At 40.7% G+C, this 26,200-nt stretch overlaps 1 protein-coding gene across 6 annotated transcripts in view; it reads right to left on the bottom strand.

The window, feature by feature from the left end:
• The window catches only part of dgkb (diacylglycerol kinase beta), a 328,171-nt gene that overhangs the window by 198,853 nt on the left and 103,118 nt on the right, over window positions 1–26,200 (bottom strand). For 4 of the 6 annotated variants that reach the window (XM_008112613.3, XM_062984280.1, XM_062984282.1 and 1 more), the window contains 4 exons: window positions 17,414–17,446; window positions 4,746–4,862; window positions 2,268–2,341; window positions 21–95 (listed from right to left, as the gene is read on the bottom strand). In XM_008112613.3, coding sequence (XP_008110820.1) covers window positions 21–95; window positions 2,268–2,341; window positions 4,746–4,862; window positions 17,414–17,446 — 299 coding nt within the window. The remainder of the gene's footprint in view (window positions 1–20; window positions 96–2,267; window positions 2,342–4,745; window positions 4,863–17,413; window positions 17,447–26,200) is intronic. The other 2 variants (XM_062984283.1, XM_062984284.1) reach the window with 1 other exon arrangement.

Raw genomic sequence — 26,200 nt, 5'->3', positions numbered from 1 at the left:
ACATTTAACCTCAGACTTACCCTGGCATTGGTCCATTTGCAGCAAGGTTATAAACTTGACGAGGATTCAAAAGATACTGAAATCTTCTATGAATTCTGCAGGTGAACAAAGAAGTATTTATTTTATCCTCCATTCAATTGCTTAAATTAATGTTTTTGGACTAAGAAAAGTTCATTATTAAATGCATGATACACATTTAGTGTCCAGTTTTAAAGCTTATCCTTGAAAGATGCAGTTCCATGTGCAACAAAGAAAGCAAATCCAATTAATATGAACTCCTAAGGTTAAGATGAATAGCAGAACACAACCTCTTGCCATGGAGGATAGCAGGCATACATTTAAAATAATAGACAGGATCCAGCCCAGTGGGATTTTCATTAACTCCCCCCTTTTGAACATGTTTTGAAGCTTCATCAAAAAATAGCTTTTGCAACTGTCCTCCATTTGAAAAGCCATTTTTCATGTGGCATGGTGAGCTGAACTAGTTCCTTAGGTCTTCAGATCTTAGCCATTGTTTCTATGTACAATAAGAAAAATGGGGCATATCTAACAAGCGAATAAAGAACAAACTAGGTATATTGTAGCACTCACATTTCATGGTTCAAAATCTCTGTCATTTATACATACACTCTCCAAGTGTGTTATCATTTCAATCATTTTTCTCCTAGCCCCAATTCAATACAGGCAGAAGACATGTGACTGGATGCTCTTTTAGATAAACTTATCTTTCAAATAAAGTAAGAGAAGAGCGAGAGATTATTAGAGCAGAGTCATAACATCTGAGCACTGTATTTGGCCATACTACAAGGACACTGATATCAGCACAGGACACCTGTGAAGACTATGAACTCTGCTAGAGACCTTCAGCCATCCAGCAGCGGAAACAGGGAAAAGAAGGTGCTGGCCCAATGAGGCTGAACTAGTTTTGTCCCAGCTGGACTGTGTAGATTCGACACCACCACTGTGTAGCATCTTCAGGGTCAGACCGGAGTAGTTGTCAATATAGATAAGCCATTGGTATTTAATATCCTATTGAGTCTTGATTATATATTTAAATCTGTATTAACAACTGAGGTTCTTGTAGATGAAGTCTTAAATCAAAACAGATCCATTAAATCAAAATCAATGTGACTTCACTATGTTATCAAGTAAAGTCCACTGCTTCAATAGATCTTCAATAGAAGTATGGGACTAACCATTTTTAAAAGTTTTTTAAGTCCAAAGTTTTAGCATTTCAGATGAACACTTTCATCATGGCCATGGAGTTTTTAGTTTTGCATGGGCTCTTTAAACCCTCCAGTGAAGAAGACATAATTGTTTCCCCTTTGAATGAATATGACTTTAGAGGTTATGTGAATTTGTGTGCTCTGCTATAAAAGGTCCTTTCTGTTTAATAGGCACAGTTTGCTGTTTGTTGACTTTATGTCAGCTTCATGACACATCATAATAATGACAGCAAAGACCTCAAATTCACAGTCCATAGAAGATATTTTATCAATACTGTTTATAACTAATTCTGGAAGAGCTCTATATTTTAACATACGTACTGATATCCCCGCCTCACAACTGTACTAAGGTGGCAGAAATCACATTAAAGAAATTCTGAGGTACCTTGTAAGTACTAGTTGATTGAACTCTTTGAGTAACTTTATTAGAGGTTCCAGTTTACTTATTGATTATATTTGTTTTTTGTTGTATGGACATATGTTGGAATTTCCAATGCCTGGAAATTTGAATCTGTCAGAAAAACTAAGTTTTAAAATTATCAGTTTTTGAAAGCTTCCAACAATCATGTTTACTTCCAATGCCATTATCTAACTGTACTTAAGAAATCACCTGGTATTAAAAATGTAGAAAAAGTTTCTTTATTACCATGTCTTTTAGAATCATACTTCTTATGTCTGTGAATTGATACATTTCTTTAGCAAAATTATCAGGGAATACAATATTCATATATTGAACATGGTTCTAATTCATTTATTGCTTTTAATGTGCTTATTTCATGTGAAATGTGACTAGGAAATCTAATATACACTCAATTATTGTCTTCAAGAAATAATAACAAGAAATTGTTACTTGATCAAAATTTCAAAACCAGCTGTGAGCCCCAGATACAGGGGTCCATTGAAGCAATGCACAGAAGTACCGGTTTCTGTTCAAAACTTGATTCAGTCTGTCCATTATATTTGGACAGAATTGCAATTAAATTCACACTGGCACAAAATGTCAATAAAATCATCTGAAGATGATCAGCAACAAATACATACCTTTCTCCTTGTTTTCCACCACTTTTAGGGTTGACAAAAATTAGAAGAGGATGAGTACCTGGAGGGGGTGTAATCTAAATTAAGGGAATACCACAAAAACTCATTAGTTATTTACTGTTTCATTGAACTTGACATTATATATACACGGAAAACCTATAGCTTTTTTCAGGTGAAATTCAATATATATAGCATCTGTAAAATAATTTGCTGAAATGTAAATGAAATGTGTATAATATATTTAATATTTCTGCATTTCCAAGTAAATTACTAGATATCAGTGCATATTTATGATGTCAGCCAGTACAGGAAATGCAGAAGAAATTAAGACATAGGTTTTGCAGCTGGTGCTGATGGACAAAGTTTCAGCAGGAGCAAATCCATTCAACAAACAACAACAACAACACAATACCGAAGATTGACAAAGTAATAGTTTAAACCCAACTACAGTGGAATCCCCCTTGATTATTAAGAAAAGAGTATAGTTCAGGGGCCTCTTCATTTCCACAGGCAATACTATAATGGGGAAAGATCTATGAACCGAGACACATATGATTCTACCAAGGCAACATTACAGACTGTATCAAAGATTGTCACATATTTAATGCTTATCTAGAGATTTAATCAATTCTGCTTATTTAGTCTAATTCCAGGGTTGTTTGTTCCTGTGAATGAAGCATAAACCAACGTTTCTCATTGTGACAAAGATGGACTGCCTGTTAGATGTCCCTACGGATTCAGGTTAATTAATGAGGCTCATCTTAAGGTTATACATGATATATTACTTCCTCTAATTAGAAATAATAATCCTGATCATTATGCTGGTTAAGCTAGAAAGAAATAAGATGAATGTGCTTAACTATGATTAATAATAGTTGTACCTAAGTAGCGGTCTCCTCTGCCACTGAATTGCCTGCACAATCTTGTATGTCTGTGGGTTTTTTTCCCTTCAAACTTATTAAGTAATAGAAAAATATTTATGGGTGAATATTTGAAAACTGTACTTTTAACAATATGTATTGTAAAAAGAAAAGCCTTTGGGCTGCCACAGCCCAATTATCCATTTTTCATGATTAAGAGGAGGGAATAACACCACATTCAGTGTATGCATTACACGTTTTCTAATTGATATAAATAATGAGATAACAAAACACAAATTAGAAGATCTTTTAAATTTCACCAGTCACTGTCCTGCTACAAGTATAATGCAAACCTTCTTTTTACAGAAAATCTTTCTATGCTCTTACATTTCAGCTGCTGAAGTACAAGTCATCATGAGAACATTCTGTGCATCTATACTTATTTAGATGTGTTGGGTACAAGTCATTACTTAGACACCCGGGTATTCATTGTTGACGCTTCAGACATTATAAACAGCTACATAGCTATATATTTTCATTCTACACCAACATTCTAGCACACTCCACATGCTTCTAGTGCACCTTGAAAAATATAGAAAGGGCAACTTGAGTTATTTTATGGATATTTTTAGGAAGTCACTTATATATTCATATATGATTCATTGAACATAGTCCTTCACTGACATTACAAACTGAAGGAATAATATATACAACTGGAATCACATACAGTATTACATTTTCTTCATTATCCCTTGATGAAGCCAGACTTTAAATGAAGCCTCAAGATTCATACAATTAGAATAAAATAACTGATACTGCAGATGTAACTGACTGCCAGTAAATAATTTCCCTACTACCTATTGATTATAGCACTTGTACCTCTTTGTATACCCTTTTGGTATAACATTTAAAAGTAAAATGCTACACCAGTTTTGAAAAGCAGGCATGAAAGTCCTGTGCAGATGGTATTCTTAGAAAAAGAACTGGAGAAACTGCCAACATTTATGTCCTATTAGGAAAAAAATGTTCTCTCGAATGTTACTGTTCTATTGCATTCTCTACATGCACCAGAAGATACATGGAGACACCTGGAGGTTATTTCATCATGTAATTTCTTAAATAATATCATAGCTACAGATTGTGGCACTAATGATTAGATGTTTAAATCTTGACGTATAATTATTATTCATGCTTATGTAACCAATAAATGTAACCAAATTAGCAAGTAGCCCTTGATTTGCAGTGACAAATTTGCTTTAGTTCTAGTCTATGTCCTGTAATTGAGTTCTATGTTATATCCTGTAATGAGAAAAATATGAAATACAGTATGATCCTTATAGCCTATAAATATGAAGGACTTCTGGCCCAAGACGATCACAGAATTGTGCTGAAAGATGTAGAAAACACCTAACTAAGACATGTTTCATTGAGCGTGTGATAAATGAAGTCATGGATACCAGTCCCATGGGCACGGTAGTTGTAATATATACAATTTAGTCAGCAAATATCATTTTTATCTAGGACTACCGAATATGATCATGCTTGTCTTCATTCTGCTGTCAGTGGAAGTGCTATGACTGTTGTTTTGTAGAGTGCTGTGAAAAAAAGAAGTGAACCACACCTGAAGGCCTTGTCCATCCACAGTGACTGAATTTGCTCTCTGCATCTTATTCCGGTCACCTAGTTTGTCTGACTGCTGAGAACTACTTCTTTCTTTTTGCACAGTTGCTTGCCGTTCCTAAAAGGGAGGCAGGAAATAATGATTAACGAGTTTCAGATTTCTATTATGGACAAAATGGAAGGGTCTCAATCTGGCACAACACATTCAAATACTGCTTCAGTGATAATGAGTTCAGTGATTGCAATCAAATCATTAAATGATGCCCAACTTGACACACATCTATTTATGTATCTAAACATATTAGTGGTTAGATAATAGATAGATGGTAATTATTTTGTCACAATAAGTGCTAATGCAATGGCATGAAGTTGGTAATACACCGTGATGGCATCTAACTGCATGATCAAACTTGTCAAATAAGGAAAGTAATTAGAAGACATTTCCCTTCTATCTCTTGGGCGTGAAAACCACTGAAGACCACAACTGTCTTCACCATCTGGGTCATGCAGAATCTGAAATAGCCCTTCTGGTCTAGAGTAAAGACTGTTCCAGGGATAGATCATGCCCCTTGTGATATTCTATGGGTCTGAACTGCCAGTTCATTGACCAAAAACACCTCCAAACTACACTAGAGACTACCATGTAAACATGGTCTTGGTAGAGACATGCATTCCCTGAGCAGCACTTTCACACTCCTGTTAGACTAAAAGCATGCAAAAATCAGATAACACAATATATGTATAGTATTTTTTTAAAGAAGGTGTTCTTACAAGTAGGCAGTTTTAAAAAAAAAGGTTTGCACTTCCAAGTGCACAAGTGGAACAACCATAGAAAAACACAGCAGATGAACGCGAATAGGCCCAAAGTCCCATCACATAAGAACATACGTTGTGGATCCCAGGAACTATCATTTTGATTGTACAGTCTTTATAAACTTCCTTTCAGGTATGAGAGTGAAACTAATAATCCAACTGAATTAAAATGTTTGTGAATAAATTTATATAATATAGACATGCAAGAGATAGTTTCATTCAGAATCAGACCTAAGAAATTGTACGTGAACTATGTGTATACTCTTCCAGTTTATCAACTTCTATTTTATCTGTTTCCCTTTCTTCCTTCTTGCAGGAATTTTAGACTGAAATCATTTGGGACAAGGACCTGTCTTCTTGAACTTTGTAATGTACCATGTGTATCGATAGGGCTAAACATAAACAACAGACACAACCTACCTATGGTAGTTGAGTATAAGAAAGTACTTGTGAGCAGATTACTACTCATTTCAAAGTTTTATCGGTTACTTTGATAAAACTTTTTGATGTTCACAAAGGGACAGATTAGTACAATTCCCAGAAATGTTGAAACTACAGCTAGGGCTAATTCTCTCCTCAGATAAATAATCTGAACTTCTCATATTGGTTTTGACATGAAAAATATGTGAAGTTATAATGCATAATTCATGCTATATGACATTTTATGAAACTGGAACAGCAATCCTGTAGATATTTGCTTAGAAGTAAGGTACACTGTGTTTATGTGAGCCAAGACTATTTAAGGGAAAGAGAGTGGACTGTGGTACTCCAAATATTGCTTGACTATCACCCCCATTATCCTGGACTTTTGGATAAGATTGTTGGGACTTTGTTTTAAAACACAACATTTTCAGCAGAATATAGTTTTCTCAAACCAATGATTCAGGATTAGAATCTCAAATGTTCAACAGCTTCAGTTTTGCTCTCACAAAATGGTTGATCTAAAACAGTGGTTCTCAACCTGTGAGTCCCCAGGTGTTTTGATCTACAACTCCCAGAAATCCCAGCCAGTTTACCAGCTGTTAGGATTTCTGGAAGTTGAAGGCCAAAACATCTGGGGACCACAGGTTAAGAACCACTGATCTAAAGAGATCTGCAAATACTGTGTCATAGGCTCTCATGTACCCTAATTCAAAAGGGATCATGGGAGAAGGGAAGATTTTAAATGTCACTTTTTCCAGGTTGTGTGTGTGTGTGTGTGTGTGTGTGTTTAAACCAGGCTTTCACACCTCTAGAAAGATACAACTTTTTTCTTTGTTAAGTAAAATCACAGAATAGGCAGCCACCAAAACAGGTCAAGTATCAAATACATTAATGGTGGACAGAATGTCAATGATTGTCTGCAATGTGATGCACATCTGTTTGGAAATTAATTCCTTTAATTTTCAGTGGGTTTTACTCTTTAGTGCACAAAAATGTTCCACTGGCTTCACATCTTGTTTTGAAGTAAGATTGATGAGATTTACTTTCAAAATACAGTTATGGGTAGTGAAACCACAGGATATAGAAACATTGGTATCATCCCTTCTCTTCACTGCTAAAGTCATATGTGATCAAAGAAATAAAATGCAAAACTGTTTATTAAAACACTATATAAAAATGAATGCCATATTGATCAATAGTTGTTATGGTTGAGCCTTATGGCTCCGATACTGGGAGACGTGGTCGTAAGACTCCTCGAGAGTCAGACTCTCTTGAGGAGCGAGAAAGGAAACGGCTGCGGGACTTATTTGCAGAACCAACGGACGAAGACTCCTTTGAGGGTTTTACCGAGGGAATGGAGGAAGAGATGGTTAGTTCTGAGGAGGATGACATGGAATGGACTCGTGTGAGGGAAGATTTGGGTGTCACTGGCAATGATAGTGTGGGAGGCGACTGGCGGGTTGCAGGATCGGACCCGTGGACGAGTTGGAGGGATGGAACAAGATCCACAGCTGGGGATGCTGTGGGGCGTAGTCAAAGGTGTTTTAGCTCTGATGAGGATGATGATGATGAGGCACCTGGAATTAGGGTAACAGCTGATAGCGATGAGGAGTTGTGAACTGGCATAAAATGGGGTTTAGAATCCAGGGCTAATTGCGTTGGGCAAGGTAATCTGGACGAACGCTTGGGCTCTTGTTGGGAACTTCCTGAAGACGGGTGTGATTCGTTTGCTGTATACGTAAGTTACCAAGGACACTGGGTATAGACGGCGGGAGGAACTGTGTGGGCTTTTCCTGTGCAACTTGTGTTTAATCTTGATAGCTTGGACCTCCGTCGTCTTTTTGACGGACATTAATTGCCTACTCTGGATTGATGCTGGACTGACTGACTGACTTCGACCTCGGACTATCCCTTCTGTGGCTATCAGTGGAACTGGTGAACCAAAGACGTCTGTACCTGGCTTTCAACCTTGGACCGGATTGGGACCCTGCTGACCGCTGCTACCCTGATTGATGTGTTTGGACCCGGAGTTCGCTCGTTGCACGGAGGAGTAACAACTTAGTTACTCAATCGTAGCTTTTGAGTAGCAGAGAGGAATCTGCTGCCAGTTATTTGTGTTCCATTGAATCTTTGTTTATCAATTTTTGTTTGTTTAAAGTGCCAGGCTGAAGTAAGCATTTTTGATTTAACCCGGATTAAACTCCTGTTTAATCCGGTTTATCTTTTGAACCGTTTTTAGTTCCAGCAAAGTCTTTTTGTATCTTTTCATATCGAAGGCAAGTGTTTGCCTAGCCCTTTTGTTTCTTACGGGCATTTTTGGTTCTGTAACTTTAATAAACTGTGTTGAACCTTATTTGGTGGCGTTCTGTCTGTGACAATAGTACTCCCAGAAACTAGTGTCCATCTCCAGTAATTTAATGCATTGTGAGAGCCTGAAGCATTACCATGAAGACCCTTCAGGACATTTTTAAAGAATATTGAAATAATTTCAATGATATCATGAAGGAAAATGGCCAGTTTTATTGTAGAGTAATAAAATGTCTCCAAATGAAAAATCACTACTCGTAGCAATGGGGTTTGGCTATTTCTCCTCTACATGAAACTACTTTCACAAGTCATCCACAGGACTGGCAGGAATATATATCAAGCACTTCTTTTTGGCACTTTGGATTCAAAGACAATCCACCCTAAAAACACCATCACCATTAGCCCTAGACCCTTTCCACACTGCCCCTATATGGACAGGTTGCTTACCTGTAACCGTGTTTCTTCGAGTGTACTCTGTGAATTCACACTAATGGAGAGACTGCGCCTGCGCAGGTTCCAACGGAAACTCTTCCCAAGCTAAAGTTTAAATTTTGGCGGTAGCCACGCCCCCTGTCCCCAGAGGGCATATAAGGCGGCCCTGGGCGTCCGCTCTCCAGTTCCTGCGCCGCCAAGGCAACGAGAAAGGAAGAGGGTTTGCCAGAGGGGAAGGAAGGGCGGGCTTGTGTGAATTCACAGAGTACACTCGAAGAAACACGGTTACAGGTAAGCAACCTGTCCTTTTTCTTCGTGTACTCTGTGAATGCACACTAATGGAGACTGGCACGCTTAGGTCCCGGATGGTGGGACAAGGCAAACCTTAACCACAAGTTGATGTCCAAACACATCTTTATTAAACATAAATAACATGGCCCGAAGGACCCATATAGTAACACAAGCATCATGCCGAGAGAGGAATTCGGCATTACACCAAATAAACAATTTCCAGCTTGAGGAAAAATAAGTACTGTGCATCACCTCCGCAGAGGAGGAAGGAGAAGTACATAAGGCACAATAGTTCAGAAAACAGTGCAAACTAGAACATAGACATGGCACAACGAGATGGCCAAACACGGGGGCATCTGATAGAAAGAACCATGAGGGTGGGCCCCCAAGGGCGGAGTGGTAGGTAAGTATCGATAATAAACTCTTAGGACAAACAGGAGGACAGAACCGATCTAGCAAAGGCTGAGTCCTTTAAGGCTTTTTGGTCCATTCTATAGTGAGAGACAAAAGTAAGGGGGTTAGACCAGATCGCCGCCTTACAAATAGAGTCCAGCGGGATACCCCTTAAAAAGGCGGTTGATGTGGAAAGACCTCTCGTCGAACGTGGGCGAACGGACGGGGAGGTGGACGTTTAGCCAGTTCGTAGGCAAGTTCAATAGCCTGAGCAATCCAGTGAGACAGTCTTTGCGAGGAAATAGGATTACCCAGCTTATCTGGGGCATGGGCTACAAAGAGTCTCTGAGTCTTACGAATGTCTTTGGTGCGGTCCCGGTAGAAGAGAAGAGCTCTACGAACGTCGAGGAGATGCATCCTTCGTTCCAGAGGGGACGAAGGGTTCGGAAAAAAGGCAGGGAGGACAATGTCCTGGTTAAGGTGAAAAGCTGAGACCACCTTAGGGAGGAAGGTGATGTCCGGGCGAAGAACGGCTCGGTCGTGATGAAAGCGGAGATAAGGTTCATCAACCCTAAGGGCTGCCAGCTCCGAGGGTCTGCGAGCCGAAGTTATGGCCACCAGGAAAGCTACCTTCCAAGAAAGTAGACGCAGGTCGGTAGACGCTAGAGGCTCGAAAGGAGGAGAAGTCAGCTGGGAGAGCACGAGCTCGAGGTTCCAGCCCTGCGTGGGTGGCTGGGAGGGCGGACGGATGTTGTTGTGCCCTTTTAAGAAGGTTTTCACAAGATGGTCAGAGAATAAAGATGGTCTACTATGTTGTTGGAAACACCAGGAAAGAGCAGCCAGATAGGACTTCATAGAAGAGAGCGAAAGTTTTTGATCCACAAGAGTCATAAGAAAGTCCAATACTATCGGTACCGAGGTCGGAAAAACTGCGATGTCCCGAGACCGGAGAAAGCACGGAAGCGGGAGATTTTATAAGTGTATGACCTTGTCGTAGCCGGCTTGTGAGCCGCCTGGAGGATCTCCTGCAGGCTTTGCGGGAGGGAGGCTAGGCGAGAATTCTCCAAGCAGTGAGATGTAGAGAGGGAAGATCCGGATGCAGGATCTGGCCGTTTTCCCTCGACAAGAGGTGTGGTAGAAGAGGTAGAGTGAGAAAGTTCATTCTGGAGAGGTGGAGAAGAGCCGGAAACCAAGGCTGTCGAGGCCAAGCTGGTGCTATTAGGATCGCCGACGTCGAAATCGACCGGAGTTTCTGGAGGACCTTCGGTATCAGGGGGAACGGTGGAAAGAGGTAGATCGGTTCCGACGACCAGTTCAGAAGGAAGGCGTCTCCCAGACAGCCCGGAAAGGAAGCCGGGGGAAGTCTCGCGCCGTAACGAGGTAGTTGCGCATTCTGGGGAGAGGCAAAAAGGTCTAGAGTGGGGAATCCCCATTTTTGGAAGAGAGTCTCGGGATCGAGCATCCACTCGTGGGAGGAACTCGTCATTCTGCTGAGGGCGTCCGCCAACTCGTTTTGGATCCTGGGAAGGTGGACTGCCAGGATCTGCACATTGCGGCTTATGCACCAGGACCACAGCTGAGAGGAAAGGAGCATGAGCTTCCTCGAACCCGTGCCACCCTGCTTGTTGATGTAGAAGACTGCCACTGTGTTGTCTGATTGAACGAGGACAGACTTCTGGGAGATCAGGCGGGAGAAGGCTTTCAGAGCTTTGAAGATGGCGAGAAGTTCGAGAAAGTTTATGTGATTGGCCCTTTCGGAGCGAGACCAAAGACCTTGTATGGTGAGACTGCCCAGGTGAGCTCCCCAGCCGTAATTGGAGGAGTCCGTGGTTACGGTGATCGAAGGAGGAGGTTGGTGAAACGGAAGTCCCCTGCAAACATTGGAGAGGGACTTCCACCAGCGGAGCGACCGACGAACATGGAGCGGGATGGAGAGAAACCTCGAGTTGAGGTGGCGGGATGGTTTGAAGACATCTATGAACCAACGCTGCAGAGTGCGAAGATGGAGCCTGGCAAACGGGGTCGTAAGGACTGTGGAGGCCATGTGACCCAGGAGTACTTGGATGGACCGGGCTCGAATCCTCCAGCTGGTTTCGCAGAGGGAGATTTGATGCCGGAGGGCGAGAAACCTGTCGAGCGGGAGGGAGACAGTTTGAGAGAGTGAGTTGAACAGGGCGCCGATTAAGCAGATCTTGTTCGACGGGACAAGGTGAGATTTGTCGAGATTCAACTGGAGACCGAGAGAGTCGAGAAGATTGAGGGTGACGTCGACGTGACGACGGAGGCGGACAGGGTCGGGTCCGACCAGAAGCCAGTCGTCCAGATATGGAAAGACTGTGATTCCTTGGAGCCTGAGGTGGGCAGCCACGACAGCGACGACTTTGGTGAAAACCCTTGGGGCTGTGACGAGGCCGAAGGGTAAAACGGTGAACTGGTAGGTTTGGTCGAGGACTTTGAAGCAAAGGAAGCGCCTGTGGCTTTTCCGGATCGCCACGTGGAAATAAGCGTCTCGTAAATCTATGGAGACAAAGTAGTCCCCTCGTTGAAGCATAGGGAGAATGGAAGCGATGGATACCATCCTGAATTTTGTAGGGCGTATGAACGTATTGAGCACGCGCAAGTCCAAAATGGGGCGGAGCCCCCCTCCCCTCTTCGGGACCGTGAAGTACCTGGAGAAAAAGTTTTGAGGGTCCTGTACCGATGGAGAAGGCCGAATAGCCCCTTTGGCAAGGAGGGTGTCGATTTCGGCGAGAATTTCCTGAGAGGGGTTGGATAGGAGGATTTGCCCTGTGGGCGGGAGCTCTTCGAACTCCAAGGCATAACCGTCTCGAACAATTCGGAGAACCCAGGCATCCGAAGTAATAGACTCCCACTGATGGAAGAAAGGAGCCAGGCGATCTGAAAAGAGACTGTGAGGTTGATGTAGCAGAGGGGAGGGCTGAGGAGGAATGAGTCCTGCATCGGTACCGAAGGTATAGGCCCGAGAAGGAGAAAAGGCGTCAGGAGCGCCGCTGAGGCTGGCCGGAAGTGGGAGTAGTACGGCCGCGCTGCTTCTGAGGGTGAGTAGGCCGATGAGGTTGTTGGCGGTTCTGGTTATTTGAAACCGAGGGACGCCTGAAGGACTGGTGACGGTAAGAAGGAGGCGGAAAACGGCGGAAGCATTGGGGAAACCATTTGGTACGGTGAGTTTGAGGCTGGTCTCCACATTTGGAAGCTAGGACTTTAAAGTCATGGTTAGTCTTGAGCTTATCGTCGGTGCCGGAATTAAAGAGGCCCAAGGCGTCGAACGGAAGGTCTTCAATAACTTGTCTAGAAGAAGAAGATAGGCCCGACGACCTCAGCCAGGCGTGACGGCGGATGGCAATGGCATGGGCAATCATCTTACCGGCAGTGTCTCCTGTATGTTTTGCCATCTGAATTTGATGGTGGACTAGGGAGTCAGCCTCCTGCTGAAGTGTAGACAGCACCGAACGGTCCTCGTCAGACAACTTTGAGAAGAAGGGCTGAGCTTTCTCCCAAAGGATTTGCTGATATGCACCCCTACAGGCCCCATAGTTCGCCATTCTGCAAAGTAGAAGGGCCCCAGAATAGAGCTTCCGGCCCACCGCGTCAAATCTTTTACCCTCTCTATCCGCAGGGGTATTTGACTCACGACTGGAAGTCTGTGAAGCCTTAACGACCATAGAATTTGGGTCGGGATGTTTTAGCCACTCTAAGGCATCGTCATCGGTGCGGTACCAGGATTCGATGTGTTTTGAGGTAGGAGGGATCGAGGAAGGAGTTTTCCACGATGCCTGGATGACGTCCAGAAGGTAAGGTAAGAACGGAAGCAGTGTGGCCGGGGGGGCTTGGGCTTGGACCCGCTTGAAAACCGGATCAGACACCGCCTTAGAAGTTTGTTTGTTCTCTAGACCTAGAGCATCGGCCATTCTCACCATCTGGTCCGAAAAAGCCCGAATATTGTCCGTGGGTGAGGGAGGATCCACCTCGTACGCATCGTGAGGAGGAGAGAGGTCGAGGCCGAGAGACACACCGAGGCTGAGAGCGCGGAGTCAGGACGGTCGATATCGATCTCATCGTCCTCAGCCCCTTGGGGGGACTGAGGGGGAGATGAAAGCACAGTCTCTGGGGGAGGCAAAGCCTCAAGAGCAGGAGCCATCTGAGGCCGAGTTTCTTTGGAGGCCGAAGCTTGGGCGGCTCGAGCCAGGCAGGTGGTTTGTCTACCCCGTTCCGGTGTCGAGGTCGGGGGAAAAAGCTGCTGGCGTGACGGACGATGCACGGCAGAAGGTCGAGGCAACGGCACCCTGACCACTGTTTGGGTGGAGTGGTGGGGTGAGTCCTGAAGTTCGCCATCAGACAGAACCCGAGGGGAGGGTTGACGAGGCCGCTGTGCAGGGGCGATCGGAGAGGATCTCCTAGAAGAAGTCGCCGAAGAAGAAGGGATGTCCTTTTTAGACGAGGCAGAGGAAGAGGAGCGTTGAGTCGCTCTCTTCTTAGCAAGCGGCTGTTTAGAAGGAGCCCTCAGAGATTTCCCCGGCGTCGGAGGGACCATTGCCGAATCAGACTGGGTCCGACGAGCTTCCTCGTGGGCTCTCTTAAAGGCGATTTTCATCGCGGAGGTCGATGGAGGAGACCCAAGGTGGGATCGAATCGAAGACACGGAGGCCACCGAGCTCGACGTCGAGGAGGGACCAAGTCTGCCGGAGCGAGTCGACATGGTGACCGTGGTGAGCGTGCACGGCGGTTTGACGGGCTTAGCTGATTTAGAGGCCCTAGACGCCCTCGACGAAACCGAAGAGGCTTTAGCAGCCGGTGCCGACATCGGTCTCAGACTCGGCGTCGACGACGCGCCCGACGTCGACGGAGTGGGCTCAGGAGCGAGTGACTTCTCGTAGAGCGCTGCTCTAAGTCTCGCGGCCCTATTTTTTCTTGCTTGAGCCGTTAGGGCTAGGCAAAAACGGCAGGTACCGACGACATGGGCCTCTCCCAGACAGAAGAGGCACTTGGCGTGGCCGTCGGAGTCAGGAATTTTAGCGGCACACTGAGTGCAGCGTTTGAAGCGAGTAGTAGACATGAGAATCCGAAGTGAACCTTGCGGCGGAAAAAAAGGAACTGGAGAGCGGACGCCCAGGGCCGCCTTATATGCCCTCTGGGGACGGGGGGCGTGGCTACCGCCAAAATTTAAACTTTAGCTTGGGAAGAGTTTCCGTTGGAACCTGCGCAGGCGCAGTCTCTCCATTAGTGTGCATTCACAGAGTACACGAAGAAAAACCCAGAATCTGGTCCCAGATTATCTGCTTATTCCAGGTTATCTGGCAATGGAGACTCATATAATCCAGCTTTAAGCAGATACTCTGGGATCAGATGATCCTGGGATCCAGGGCAGTGTAGAAGGGCTTTAGGATCACAGAGAATTCCTGAAGTGCTACTGGGAATACGTATAAGAAGCTGCCTCATAACATGTCAGGCCATCTAGTTAATGATGAATGGAAGAAATGCTCTAGGATTTCAAGATGAAGGCACAACAAAGAAGGGAGAATTTCCTCTGTAAAATTTTATAATTTGAAGAAAGGAAATTAAATATAATACTGGTACATCCATTGCACATTCCAAAAATAAGAGAACTTCAACAAGTGTGCAAACAAATCTCCTCTTCCTGTTTCAGCATGAATGACACTTCTCACAATATTATCATACTACACCATTATAGCAATATGATTCCACTTAAATTTTCATGAGTTCATCCTACAGAATTGTGTTTCAGCTATTAACATTAGTGGCTTTCCTTAAGGGCTACACTTTGCTTAATGGTCCGTTTCTCTGGATAATGTATCCAGCTCCACATGTTCCTGTGTAAAGTGTAGTCTCCGGGGGCCCTACCACACAGTCCATTATCCCAGGATCCGATCCCAGATAAACAGATAATCTGAGTTCGGATCCTGGGATAAAGGGGCAGTGTGAAAGGGCCCTGAGGAAGACCAACTATGTTAGTGGCCAAAACGTGTAAGGCATTTTGGCTACATCTACACTGCCATATAAGCCAGTTTCTGAATGCAGATCACCTGCATTAAACTGGGTTATATGAGTCTACACTGCCATATAATCCAGTTCAAATCAGATAATCTGGATTTTATATGCCAGTGTAGAAAGGGCCTGGGAATTTTAAATCAGCAATAATTTGAGATCCACACAATTATTATCTCAATTAGGCCAAAGAATCCACAGGTGAAAGGGGTTAAAATAAATAGAAATTATTACATACAGTAGATTCCACCTAAAAAGGTGTAAGTTTTTTGACGAACCCCAAGTGCTTAGAGGAGTACTATAGAACTATAATATTTTGAAGACATTAAAATCAGAAGATCAAAACATAGTTGGCATTTACTTCAAAAACATCAACTAAACAAAATCTCAGGATGACTGTGTGACATTCTTATATCAAAATGGATGTGAGGCTGATGCTTATTGAAAATAAATGACACTGCAAAACACAGATATTTATTTTCTGGGTGACATATATGTTCTAGTTATGACTATTTTATTAGGGCATACAAAATGATTGATGCAGCTGTAATCATTTTGTCTCATGAACACAGGCATGGCTAAGTGCATATTTCGGATGGCTTGCAACATCAAGTTGTTCTACTCTTCAAACAGCTTTTAGATAAACAAACAAAAACTGCCAAAAATGGCTTATTCACAATGGGGCACTGAATACCTTATTGTCATCCTTATATGCTGAACTTGCAGTACTTATGTTTCTCCTGTTATCATCAATGATCAAGCATTTTATAAGAAAACACATCAACAAATTTCCTATTTGCTCAAGATTCTCATGTTTTCAATTCCACTTTAATTTATGGAGTACATGGTGGAATTAAACGATGATTGCACACTGCAGTGGTGGTACTTAGCTGAGTCAAACAGTAAGGCTTGAGGCAAGAAGATGGGATCCTATCAGGCTTTTCCTACCTCAGGGAGGGAAGGGAGAAGGGACCACCTCCCACCTGTGAGTCCCCCCTCTCACTGGTGGCTTCTCTCTCTTCCCCACACCCCACAATGCAAATACAAAATTAGGTTGTGTTTCTAAATATAAGGGAGAATTGAAAAAGTGATACAGGAATCAGAAGGATCCCAAAAATACAGGAGAGATGATCACTCTAAAAAAATCAGGTAAATTAACTAAGGGATGTACATACAGTAAATATGAGAGTTCTAGATAGAAATCTAAGAACTGAAGGAAAATTTCATCGGGAACAGAATTCTTATTCAGAGGGACATTTGCCTGCCCCATAGCTATATCACTGCAAAACATCTCAGGAGTACCAACTAAGTTGTCCATACATCACAGAAAAGACTGAGGTGGGAAAATATCAAAAGATCACTTTGGGCTGGACCTAAACTGCCATATAACACAATTTGAATCTGTATTATATAGTCAGTGTAGTCTCATATAATGCAGTGTAACTGCACTGAACTGCATTATATGGGTTTGTATTGATCATATAATGCAGATTCAAACTGCTATTGCACTGTAGATCCAGCCTTTATTTATGATGAAATCTTCAGGAAATTGAGAATACAAGTGTCACCACCTCTTGGCAAAGGATAAGTCTCAAAGACATGTACAAAAATCTACCTATGCTCCTTTCTTTAACAAATGGCAAAATCAAATCACCAAATTGTATTCTATAAAGTGTGATGAAGATGAATTTTTATATTTCTCAAAAAAAAAAAAAAAGTAAAACTAACTGGTTCTCCACATCTCTACCATCAACCCTGGATTAACTTTGAAATGTCCATAGTCTTGAACAATGGTCATTTGCAAGAAAAATACTTTAAAAAATACCACTGTTTCAAAAATGGGTGTGGCCATCCTTCGGTTTCAAATGTGTTATATAGAACACAGATGGTTACAACTGAAGCCCCAAATTGCATTTTTATGACAAACAGAAAGTCACAACACTGAAACATTTTTGCTGCATCTGTGAATACGTTTGCATTACGCACCTCAGGAAGCGAGACTCCTAAAGAGGGTAGAGTCTGTTGGAGAAAAACAGTTTCAGCCACAATATTAAAACTGAAAGAACACACAAAACTAATTCATGTACAATCCTATTGAGCAGGAAAGCAATTTTAATCTTACCTTTCCATTACAAATTAGAGTTATCAAAGAAAACTTAACTGGGAGGTATTTTATATTTATTATTTGCACTTAAACCATACTTTTCAAAAAAAATTATATGCAAACTACATTGTAAAAAGTTAAAACAAATAATACCATCCAAAGTGCAGAAGAAATGGAATGTCAGTATAAATTCCAAGATTTTGGAATTAAAATTAATTTTAAAATTGGTTACAAAAATATTTCTAGAACAAAAAAAACATTTTGCAGTACATCTAAAAATGGCAAGAGTGGGTGTTTAACAGAGATGGTTTAATGTTACACACAACAGAGTTCTAATAATTAAATCACTGCTATTAACAAGACAGACAGTGGGCTTTTTGATGCACATCTAAGCTTGAGTTGGTTTATAGAGATAGAAATTGTTCTAAAAATGATCTTTAAAAGCTTAAGATCTAGTTGACATCTGAACTTTAGAATGAGCTTGTAAACATATTAGTAACTAAAGTAATGTGTGCTAGTTCTTGCTCTCACCAGCATCCAAGTGGATGCTGCATTTCTTGCTTATTTAAGAAAACACTAATTTCAGCAGTATTCTCAAATAGTATAGTTAGTTCTTCGAAGGCCAATAGATTTTCAGCTCCAGCAAAAGTAGCAGAAATTGCAGTTAACATAATCATCATATATGAATTAAGTTTCACTGTGCTCTTTTCAAGATACATCAGCATTGCTGCAAGAACTGTCTCAGAATTTACCACCTTATCACACTGATGAAAACTCAGTCCAAATATCCAGATAAACTAACCTACAAATAAATAAGATAGAACAAGATGGAACCCCAAAGCACCACGAACCACAGACCATGGAATGAACAACAGCTCTTCCAGCACGACTTTCCAGAAATCACCTTTCAGAAAGGACAAAAGTCACCATAAAATAATGCATTCAGCTCTGCTTTGGCAAGATGACCCAGAATGAATCCCAAAATAGAATGACTTGGAGCCAAAACATCACCAGTCACTCCAGACTTTGCCAAAGAATGGTATGTTTGAGACTGGTAAATTTCTTTTCAAACTCTATGCCTATTTTTGAAGAAGAGAGATTCTTCGGGAAGGGTGACACTACTGCGTCCCTTACCCTAAAATGCAGTATGGTGTATCTCAAAATGTCTTTAACCCTTTCCTAGATTCCTCCTGACTAATGCTGCTAGACAGTCACAAGTCAAGAGAGTAGGTAATCTATAGGTGAAGAATTTGTCCATATCCCCAAGTTGCATAAACTAAGAACTATCACTAACTATCTAACCAGACAGCTATTTCCAGTTGTTCGATGCTGCTAATTGTTGTGGGCTCCTTGTTTCCCCAATCTATTTTGTCTTTTGGACTATAAATGTTCACATTTAATCAATCATAACTGATGATACTGAAAATAGTTATCTTCAAATAGCTGAAGTTCTGAGGTGCCATCATGAGACACTATAAAATGATATTATGGAACTCATCACATTAGTCTTCAGCCCTGTCCTATGACGCTTGCAAGCCAGAGTCTGGTGGAGTCCATCACATGTTGCAGGACTATTTCCGGTGGGGCTCCATCCTGCAAGCGTTGTATGACGGAGTCCAGAGAACACGGGAGGCTTCCCATGTTCTCATCCAGTATACTAGCCAGGGAAAGCACAAGGGAAAGCCAGGCAGTAAAACTTCCCCCATGAGATGGCAATGTGGGCTATGCAGGGCGCAGCACGACAATTTGCACCGCTACCCACAGATGTCCCTGTTTTTCCCAGGCTTGAGGACCTCTGTTTGATGAGGTCCTAAATTTCTTTGAGTTGGATATAATTCAGAGGAAATATAGGCACAGAAAGAAACAATGATTACAGGATCCATGAGGTTTCCTTGGCTAGATATTAGTAGATGCATGTATGATCAGTAGCTGCACCACTACTTGAGTGACAAATTAACCAAACCTGATTTTAACAAAGCCAATCAGATCTTTGTCTCAGTGACTGCAGAAATGTACACTAGAAAAATATCACATGGGTAATGATGAATAGAACTGCTAAGGTTTGAATGCATTTTCACCTAACGATCACTACTCAACAATTCTTGTCAAAATGTTTGCTTTATGTCTGTCAGAGATCTTTACTTGCAGAACTGTGAACTCCAGGTAAAACTCAGGATGACTGAGAAGTGCAGGCTACAATTGATTACCTCTTTCATTCTAAAACTCAGCTGTACTCAAACAATGATGATAGTTAATTGAAAGATGCATCTTTCCCCAGGGGGCAGCTATTAATTTCAATCTGACACCAAAAGAAGCAAAAAATAGTACTTGCTGTAGATAAAAACACTATTATACTCACAGCAGTTTTGACTAGAAAGAAATTGTACACGTCAAAACTGAATGCTTCATTTCTGAGTTTTTATATTATGCAGAATAGTTAAAGAGTGACTGTTTATAAGAAATGTAGTCAACAAAGTAGATTGCATTTCAGTACAAATAGTCAGGTTGTATGGTTAATACATGGATCAATCAGAAAGATTTCCATTTCCTTGGCAATGCTCACAAAATGATGCAATTCTATTTACTCTGCATTTCTTTTAGAGCAGGTCAATACCATATACTACAACTACGGAAGCCACTGGAACATTCGCTGCCCAGCAGAAGCATGAGGAATTTCCATATCGCCTTCAATTTTCACAAGGAAAGCTGGCTTCAGAGGCTGTCCATGAGAGAAGTTATCAGTACAATGTATTTGTGCTGTTACTTCAAATAGAATAAGGTTTAAGAGTGCATCTACACTGTGGAATTAATGCAGTCTGACACCACTTTAACTGCCATGACTCAATGTTATGGGATCCTGGGAGTTGTAGTCTTTAGTTTTCTCTGTCAAATGGTGTTAGCGCCTCAGCAAACTACAATTCCCAGGATTCCATAGCATTGAGTCATGGCAGTTCAAGTGGTGTCAGACTGCATTAATTCCACAGTGTAAATGCAGCATAAGGCAAGTCTGAGTTTGAAGCTGCTCTCTACAGTATACTGTGGACAGTTGTTCATTATCTTAAAGCCCATGTTGTCAAAAATTTAACATAGCTTCAGGCAGATGATGTCATATTACATAACCTTTGAGTAGTAGCAGGAACTCTCCCTACACAGCATTCTCCTATACTTTCCTTGGGAAGTGCACTCCAGTAGCATTTCAATTTCATCTCTCCAGCTCTAGTGTAAAAGGGTGGAAGTGCTAAAAGAAACTGAGTTGTCTTGAAATATAAATATATTAGAAAGTGACATATTATGTGGATTCCAAAGAGTAATTCTGTAATGGAACATATTGTACAATATGCTGAGGGCCAGAACCGTATTTGATTTTGGATTTTTAAAAAATATTTTGGAATACCTATACAGTATTTGCATATATGTTCATAATGGGGTATTTTGGAGACTAGGTCCATGTTTAAGCATGAAATTCATTTGTGTTTCATACAAATATACACATAGCCTGAAGGTAATTTTATACAATATTTTTGATCATTTTGTGCACATACAAAAAGGTCTGTGCACAATGAACCATCAGAAAGAAAAAAAGTCAGTTTCTCTGTCTCCATGTGGACAATTTTAGATTTGGGGTTAGTTCAGATTCTGGAATTCCTAATAAGGGATGCTTCAACCAGTAGTTAGGTTCTTTGCATACTTTTCTTTCAGCATACCCAGTTTTGTCTGCTGGGGAAATAGGGTGGTTTGTAGCTGGCCAGACCTGATATGGCAAGCATTTTTCGAAAAATGCTCATCAATCTAAATAAGTTGGAGACCTTTGGACTTGTACAAAAGATTTAAACTATTGATAAAGTATTTATTTTTCTATGATACTTGAAATGATATGAAAATCCAACCAGTCCATCCTCCAGGAAATAATGCCCGACTGCTCACTGGAGGGAAGGATATTAGAGGCAAAGTTGAAGTATTTTGGTCACATCATGAGAAGACAGGAAAGCTTGGAGAAGATCATGATGCTGGGGAAAATGGAAGGAAAAAGGAAGAGAGGACGACCAAGCGCAAGATGGATGGACGGTATCCTTGAAGTGACTGGCTCGACCTTGAAGGAGCTGGGGGCGGTGACGGCCAACAGGGAGCTCTGGCGTGGACTGGTCCATGAAGTCACGAAGAGTTGAAAACGACTGAACGAGTGAGACGACGACGACGATAGTTGCAAAGTTAAAAAAGTTTGGCTTGCTTTATATTCCTGTTGTGATTCTTTATGCACTTCCATCATTTTATTCTGACAAAACCCAGGGCTTAAGTGTCCCATTCATGAATTAAATTACATTGAGATCCTGCCTGAGGGTGGTACACATCCACATTTTGCTTTTGTTAGACTCATAAGCATCATAATTTTGAAGTGTTCATCCATATTAATTTTGAATAAGATGAAATCAGTTATACCAATAATATTAAGCTATCTGAAACTGAGCCTATGCTTTCTTTTTACAACCACTTATCCCCTGGCAGGTTTGAAATGTTGACACAGAGGATGGATGGTGGTGCCTAACTCCTGGAAATAACTATTTGATGTGTTTTAGAATATAACTGTCAATAACACTTGCAATATTTAATTTATACTTGATAGTGCCTCTAAAGTTTGTCTTTACTATAATCAAAATGCACTACATGATCTTATCTTTGAGAACAAAATAGGAAATCCGGCCTCACTTCCCCTCCATTTCACTATGATTTACAATATTGATAATGTCTATTGATTAGGTGTGAAAAAATAATTTCCATTACATAACTTAGACCACAATACAAAGGCCACAGTTTCAGGAGTAAAACATCTGAAATATTTACAAGACGGTCAACTCTCCAGTTTTCTTTCTTTCAGCACTTCCTACATCAATTTTCCCTACAAAATGACTATGCTAGCTGAAGATGATGGGAACTACAGTACAACACAACTACAAAGCCTCAAGCTGCACAAAGCTGTTCATTCGTTGGTAAAAATTACAGAACCATTTGTTTTTCAAAGAAATCATACTGTTTCAAATGAAAGGAATAATTTTTGAAAACAATATAAAAAGGAATAGAAGTAAAAAAAACATTTATTTTTAATCTACTTAATTTATAGAAAAAGGGTGAAGCTAAGGGGGTGGGATATGTATGATGCCTGACTCTCAAATTTTTCAAGAAATGATTGCTTATTATTATAGTAGAATACTGGATGGGATTGGAGGTATAATTAATTCCCTTTTGTTTAAAAAATTATTTGTTTTGCAATACATAGCAAAAAATATATCAAATAATCAGTTAGCACTGATGAACAGGATGATGGCATTACAAACGGGAGAAAAATGCTGCACCAAAGTATTTCAGAATACATATACATTTTATATGAAACAAGTCATTGAACGGGACTTGTTCTTCTAAACTCTAAATCCCCTTCCTCATAATATGGTATAGCTTTTTGTCTTCTATCATTGTCTATCTCAGGGGTCCCCAAACTTTTTAAGCCGAGGGCCGGTCCACAATCCTTCAGACTGTTGAGGGGCCGGATTATATTTGAAAAAAATACAAACAAATTCCGATGCACACTGCATATGTCTTATTTGTAGTGCAAAAACAACAACAACAATAAAAGAACAATACAATATTTAAAAATAAAAACAATTTTAACCAACATCCATTTATCAGGATTTCAATGGGAAGTGTGGTCCTGCTTCTGGCCAATGCGATAGTCAAGTTAATTAGGGTTGTTGTTGTTGTTGTTGTGTGCCTTCAAGTCATTTCAGACTTTGAGTAAGCCCAAGTCTAAAATGTATTTATTTATTTATTATTTACTGCATTTATTTACTACATTTGTATCACACCCTTCTCACCCCAAAGGGGACTCAGAGTGACTTACAAATCATATGTACATACAGTATATTATATTATTAGCATAGCACAATATTAGCATTATATATTACTATATTGAACTATACCACTATACTGTAATATTATTAGTAATATTATATGTAATATAGAATATATAATTAATCTTATTATATGGTATTATTATTAGTGTTATATTGTATTACATTATAATATTATTATGAATATTATATGTATATACAATATATTATATTATAAAACTGAGGGCGGGGGCCAGGTAAATGACCTCGGAGGGCCGCATCCGGCCCCCGGGCCTTAGTTTGGGGACCCCTGGTCTATCTCATGCCAATACCTAACTTCCAACCTTGTCATAATCTAATTCTATTGCAATACAAAATATGGGATTAAATTGAGTTAAAGGTTTCCTTAAACTTAATGCCAGTCAACCTCATCATGAACTTTCATTATGTGCATGCAATTAATTGGATCCAATGAACAATTTCAGGACTGAGTTATAGCCTCCCCCTTACCATATAATTAGAATATAATTACTAACAGGATATCAGAAGGATGCAAAACCTTTCTTCTAAATGCACCCTCATTAGGAAACAAATCTCAATGTACATTTATTTGATCAGTGTGAATTAATTAAAATGTTACAGAAATAAGAAGAGAATAGTAATAAACTAAATTTGACATCTATTAAAAGACGATCAAAATCTGCATACACAGTTTGCAACTGAAATCATGTCATTTCAGTCGCTAACTTCACCTTAAAACAGCACTGCAAATATGCACAGATCTCCCTTTTGAAGAAGATTTTTTATAGATAAATCATATCTTTGGTTTAGCATTCCTTGAAGCACTTATGAGAAACTATATGCATTACTGTATTCTGGAAAAAAAAGTGCACAGACCAGCCATGTCAAGTACACTCACCATGTCAAGATTATCAAAGTATATATTCAGTTTTCATTTACATTTTTTGTGGGGAAAAGTAAAGACCCCCCCCCCCCCCAAAAATAATCCTGAAGAAGGAACTATCCTAGCAACTTATTAATTCTATAATCAGGTGTACTTTTAAAAAGTAACAGGTAACAGAATCTAAAAATCACCAGTATTGAAAAAAATTCTGCTCATAAAGACAAGAAAGAGCAAATTTAAGATTTCATGTAGGGAAAAAAACTAAATGTTAAGAATGGATTTAGACTTTTAGAGATTTCAAAGCCAAGGAGAATAACACCATGCAACATTGGCTTGTGCACAGATTCGTTTTGGCCGTTTTCAGCTTCTTCAGATGCCCATAATGGAAAGCTCTGCCGCCATGTTTTTTCGATTGAGACAGATCACATGGCTGCCAGTCACGGCTACCTTCTGTTCTATTCAGGATCATGTGGCGTACTGAGAGGCTGCCATGTGCTCACACAGGGTTTCCCTGTGAGTCCTGTCTGTTGGGCCAATCAAAATAGAAGAAAGCTGTGACATTTCTTACACAAGCTGTGTCAATTTAATGGGGCGAATGCCTCCATTTCTCAGTTGCATCCTGGCTCTAAACAGAGGTACTTCAGTCTGACTGCCTTGCTGCTCGCTCTCAGCTTTAGTATGGAATTCTTTTGATTTTCCTTGATTTTTTATTTAGTGGGTTGGAAAGTGTGAGTGGGTACATAGCATTTGGGGACTTTGTGGTGTGCATGCTTTTCTTTCAGGGTGGTTCTGAGCTTTGAGTCACCCTTTAGCCTTTACTAAAGCTTTTAACTTCTTCTCTTATCTTTCCTTCCTTCTCTCTTTCAGAAAGTACTTTTAAAAGATTTTTGTTATTGATAATTATAATTCTAGCAAATAGCAAAACCTCATTCTCAGAAAACTACCAACCTACCTACCTAAACTTATGACCAATAAGTTACAGGGCAGGGCCAGCAGGGGATACTTTTTGGGGAATTTTTAAAGAAGATTTTATTTCCAGAAAGAAAATAAATTCCTAAAAATCAGAGAATGACCCAAACATTATAAAGCTTGGTGGGCCAACAGTGGTAGATGTGTCCTCCAAGTGAGCCTGGGAAGCCCCCTCCCCCATTGCCGCCAATGGACCGGATCTAGCCACATTTTCGGGCTGCAGACCGAAAATGAGTGCACACAAAAATGGTTCCACGGGTCTCCCGAAATTTGGATAGCAGAAATGGATCGAGGTTCAGCCAAAATGCACAACCCAACAGAAGCAACACAAGACAAAGAGAAACAATATAAACTTCCTAGAACCTTTTGGCTAATCACTGTTACAATGCTAGATTGAAGGAAGAAATGTCACATCCACATCCACATCCACAAACTGCTGTATATACATGTATAAGTCTAGAAATTTAAGCCAAAAAACCAGTGCCTAAAACCTGAGTTGACTTATCCACTAGTCAAAAAAGTATAGTTTCTTAACTCTTATCCATCCTCAGATACATCGAAAAGAAGCATCCACTTCTCTAATGTCTTCACCATAGCACTGTTTTTGACTTTTTTTTTTGAATGCCGGAGTAGAAAAATAGCAGCCATGACTAGTTCTTTGGCATTACTTTGATTTGTCTTTTACATCTTTTGTTATAGGCCCCTATATTTTACCTTCAGTTGATCCATGGGTCATACCAAAAATCCATAATTTGGCTCCAAAACCTGCCCTCGACTTATAAGCAGGCTTATATGGTAACTACATGGCAAAGGTTGTGTTTGAGCCCCAAATGCGAAGACAACTGAGATGACTGTTTAAATAATAAATAAGCTCTCATTTTCTCTATATTCCCAAACAGTACCAGTCCAAACAACAC

The sequence above is a fragment of the Anolis carolinensis genome, chromosome 6, assembly GCF_035594765.1.
Source record: "Anolis carolinensis isolate JA03-04 chromosome 6, rAnoCar3.1.pri, whole genome shotgun sequence".
Classification (NCBI taxonomy): Eukaryota; Metazoa; Chordata; class Lepidosauria; order Squamata; family Dactyloidae; genus Anolis; species Anolis carolinensis.
Note: the sequence above shows the minus strand (reverse complement) of the source record. Positions and strands in the feature narration are given on the sequence as shown.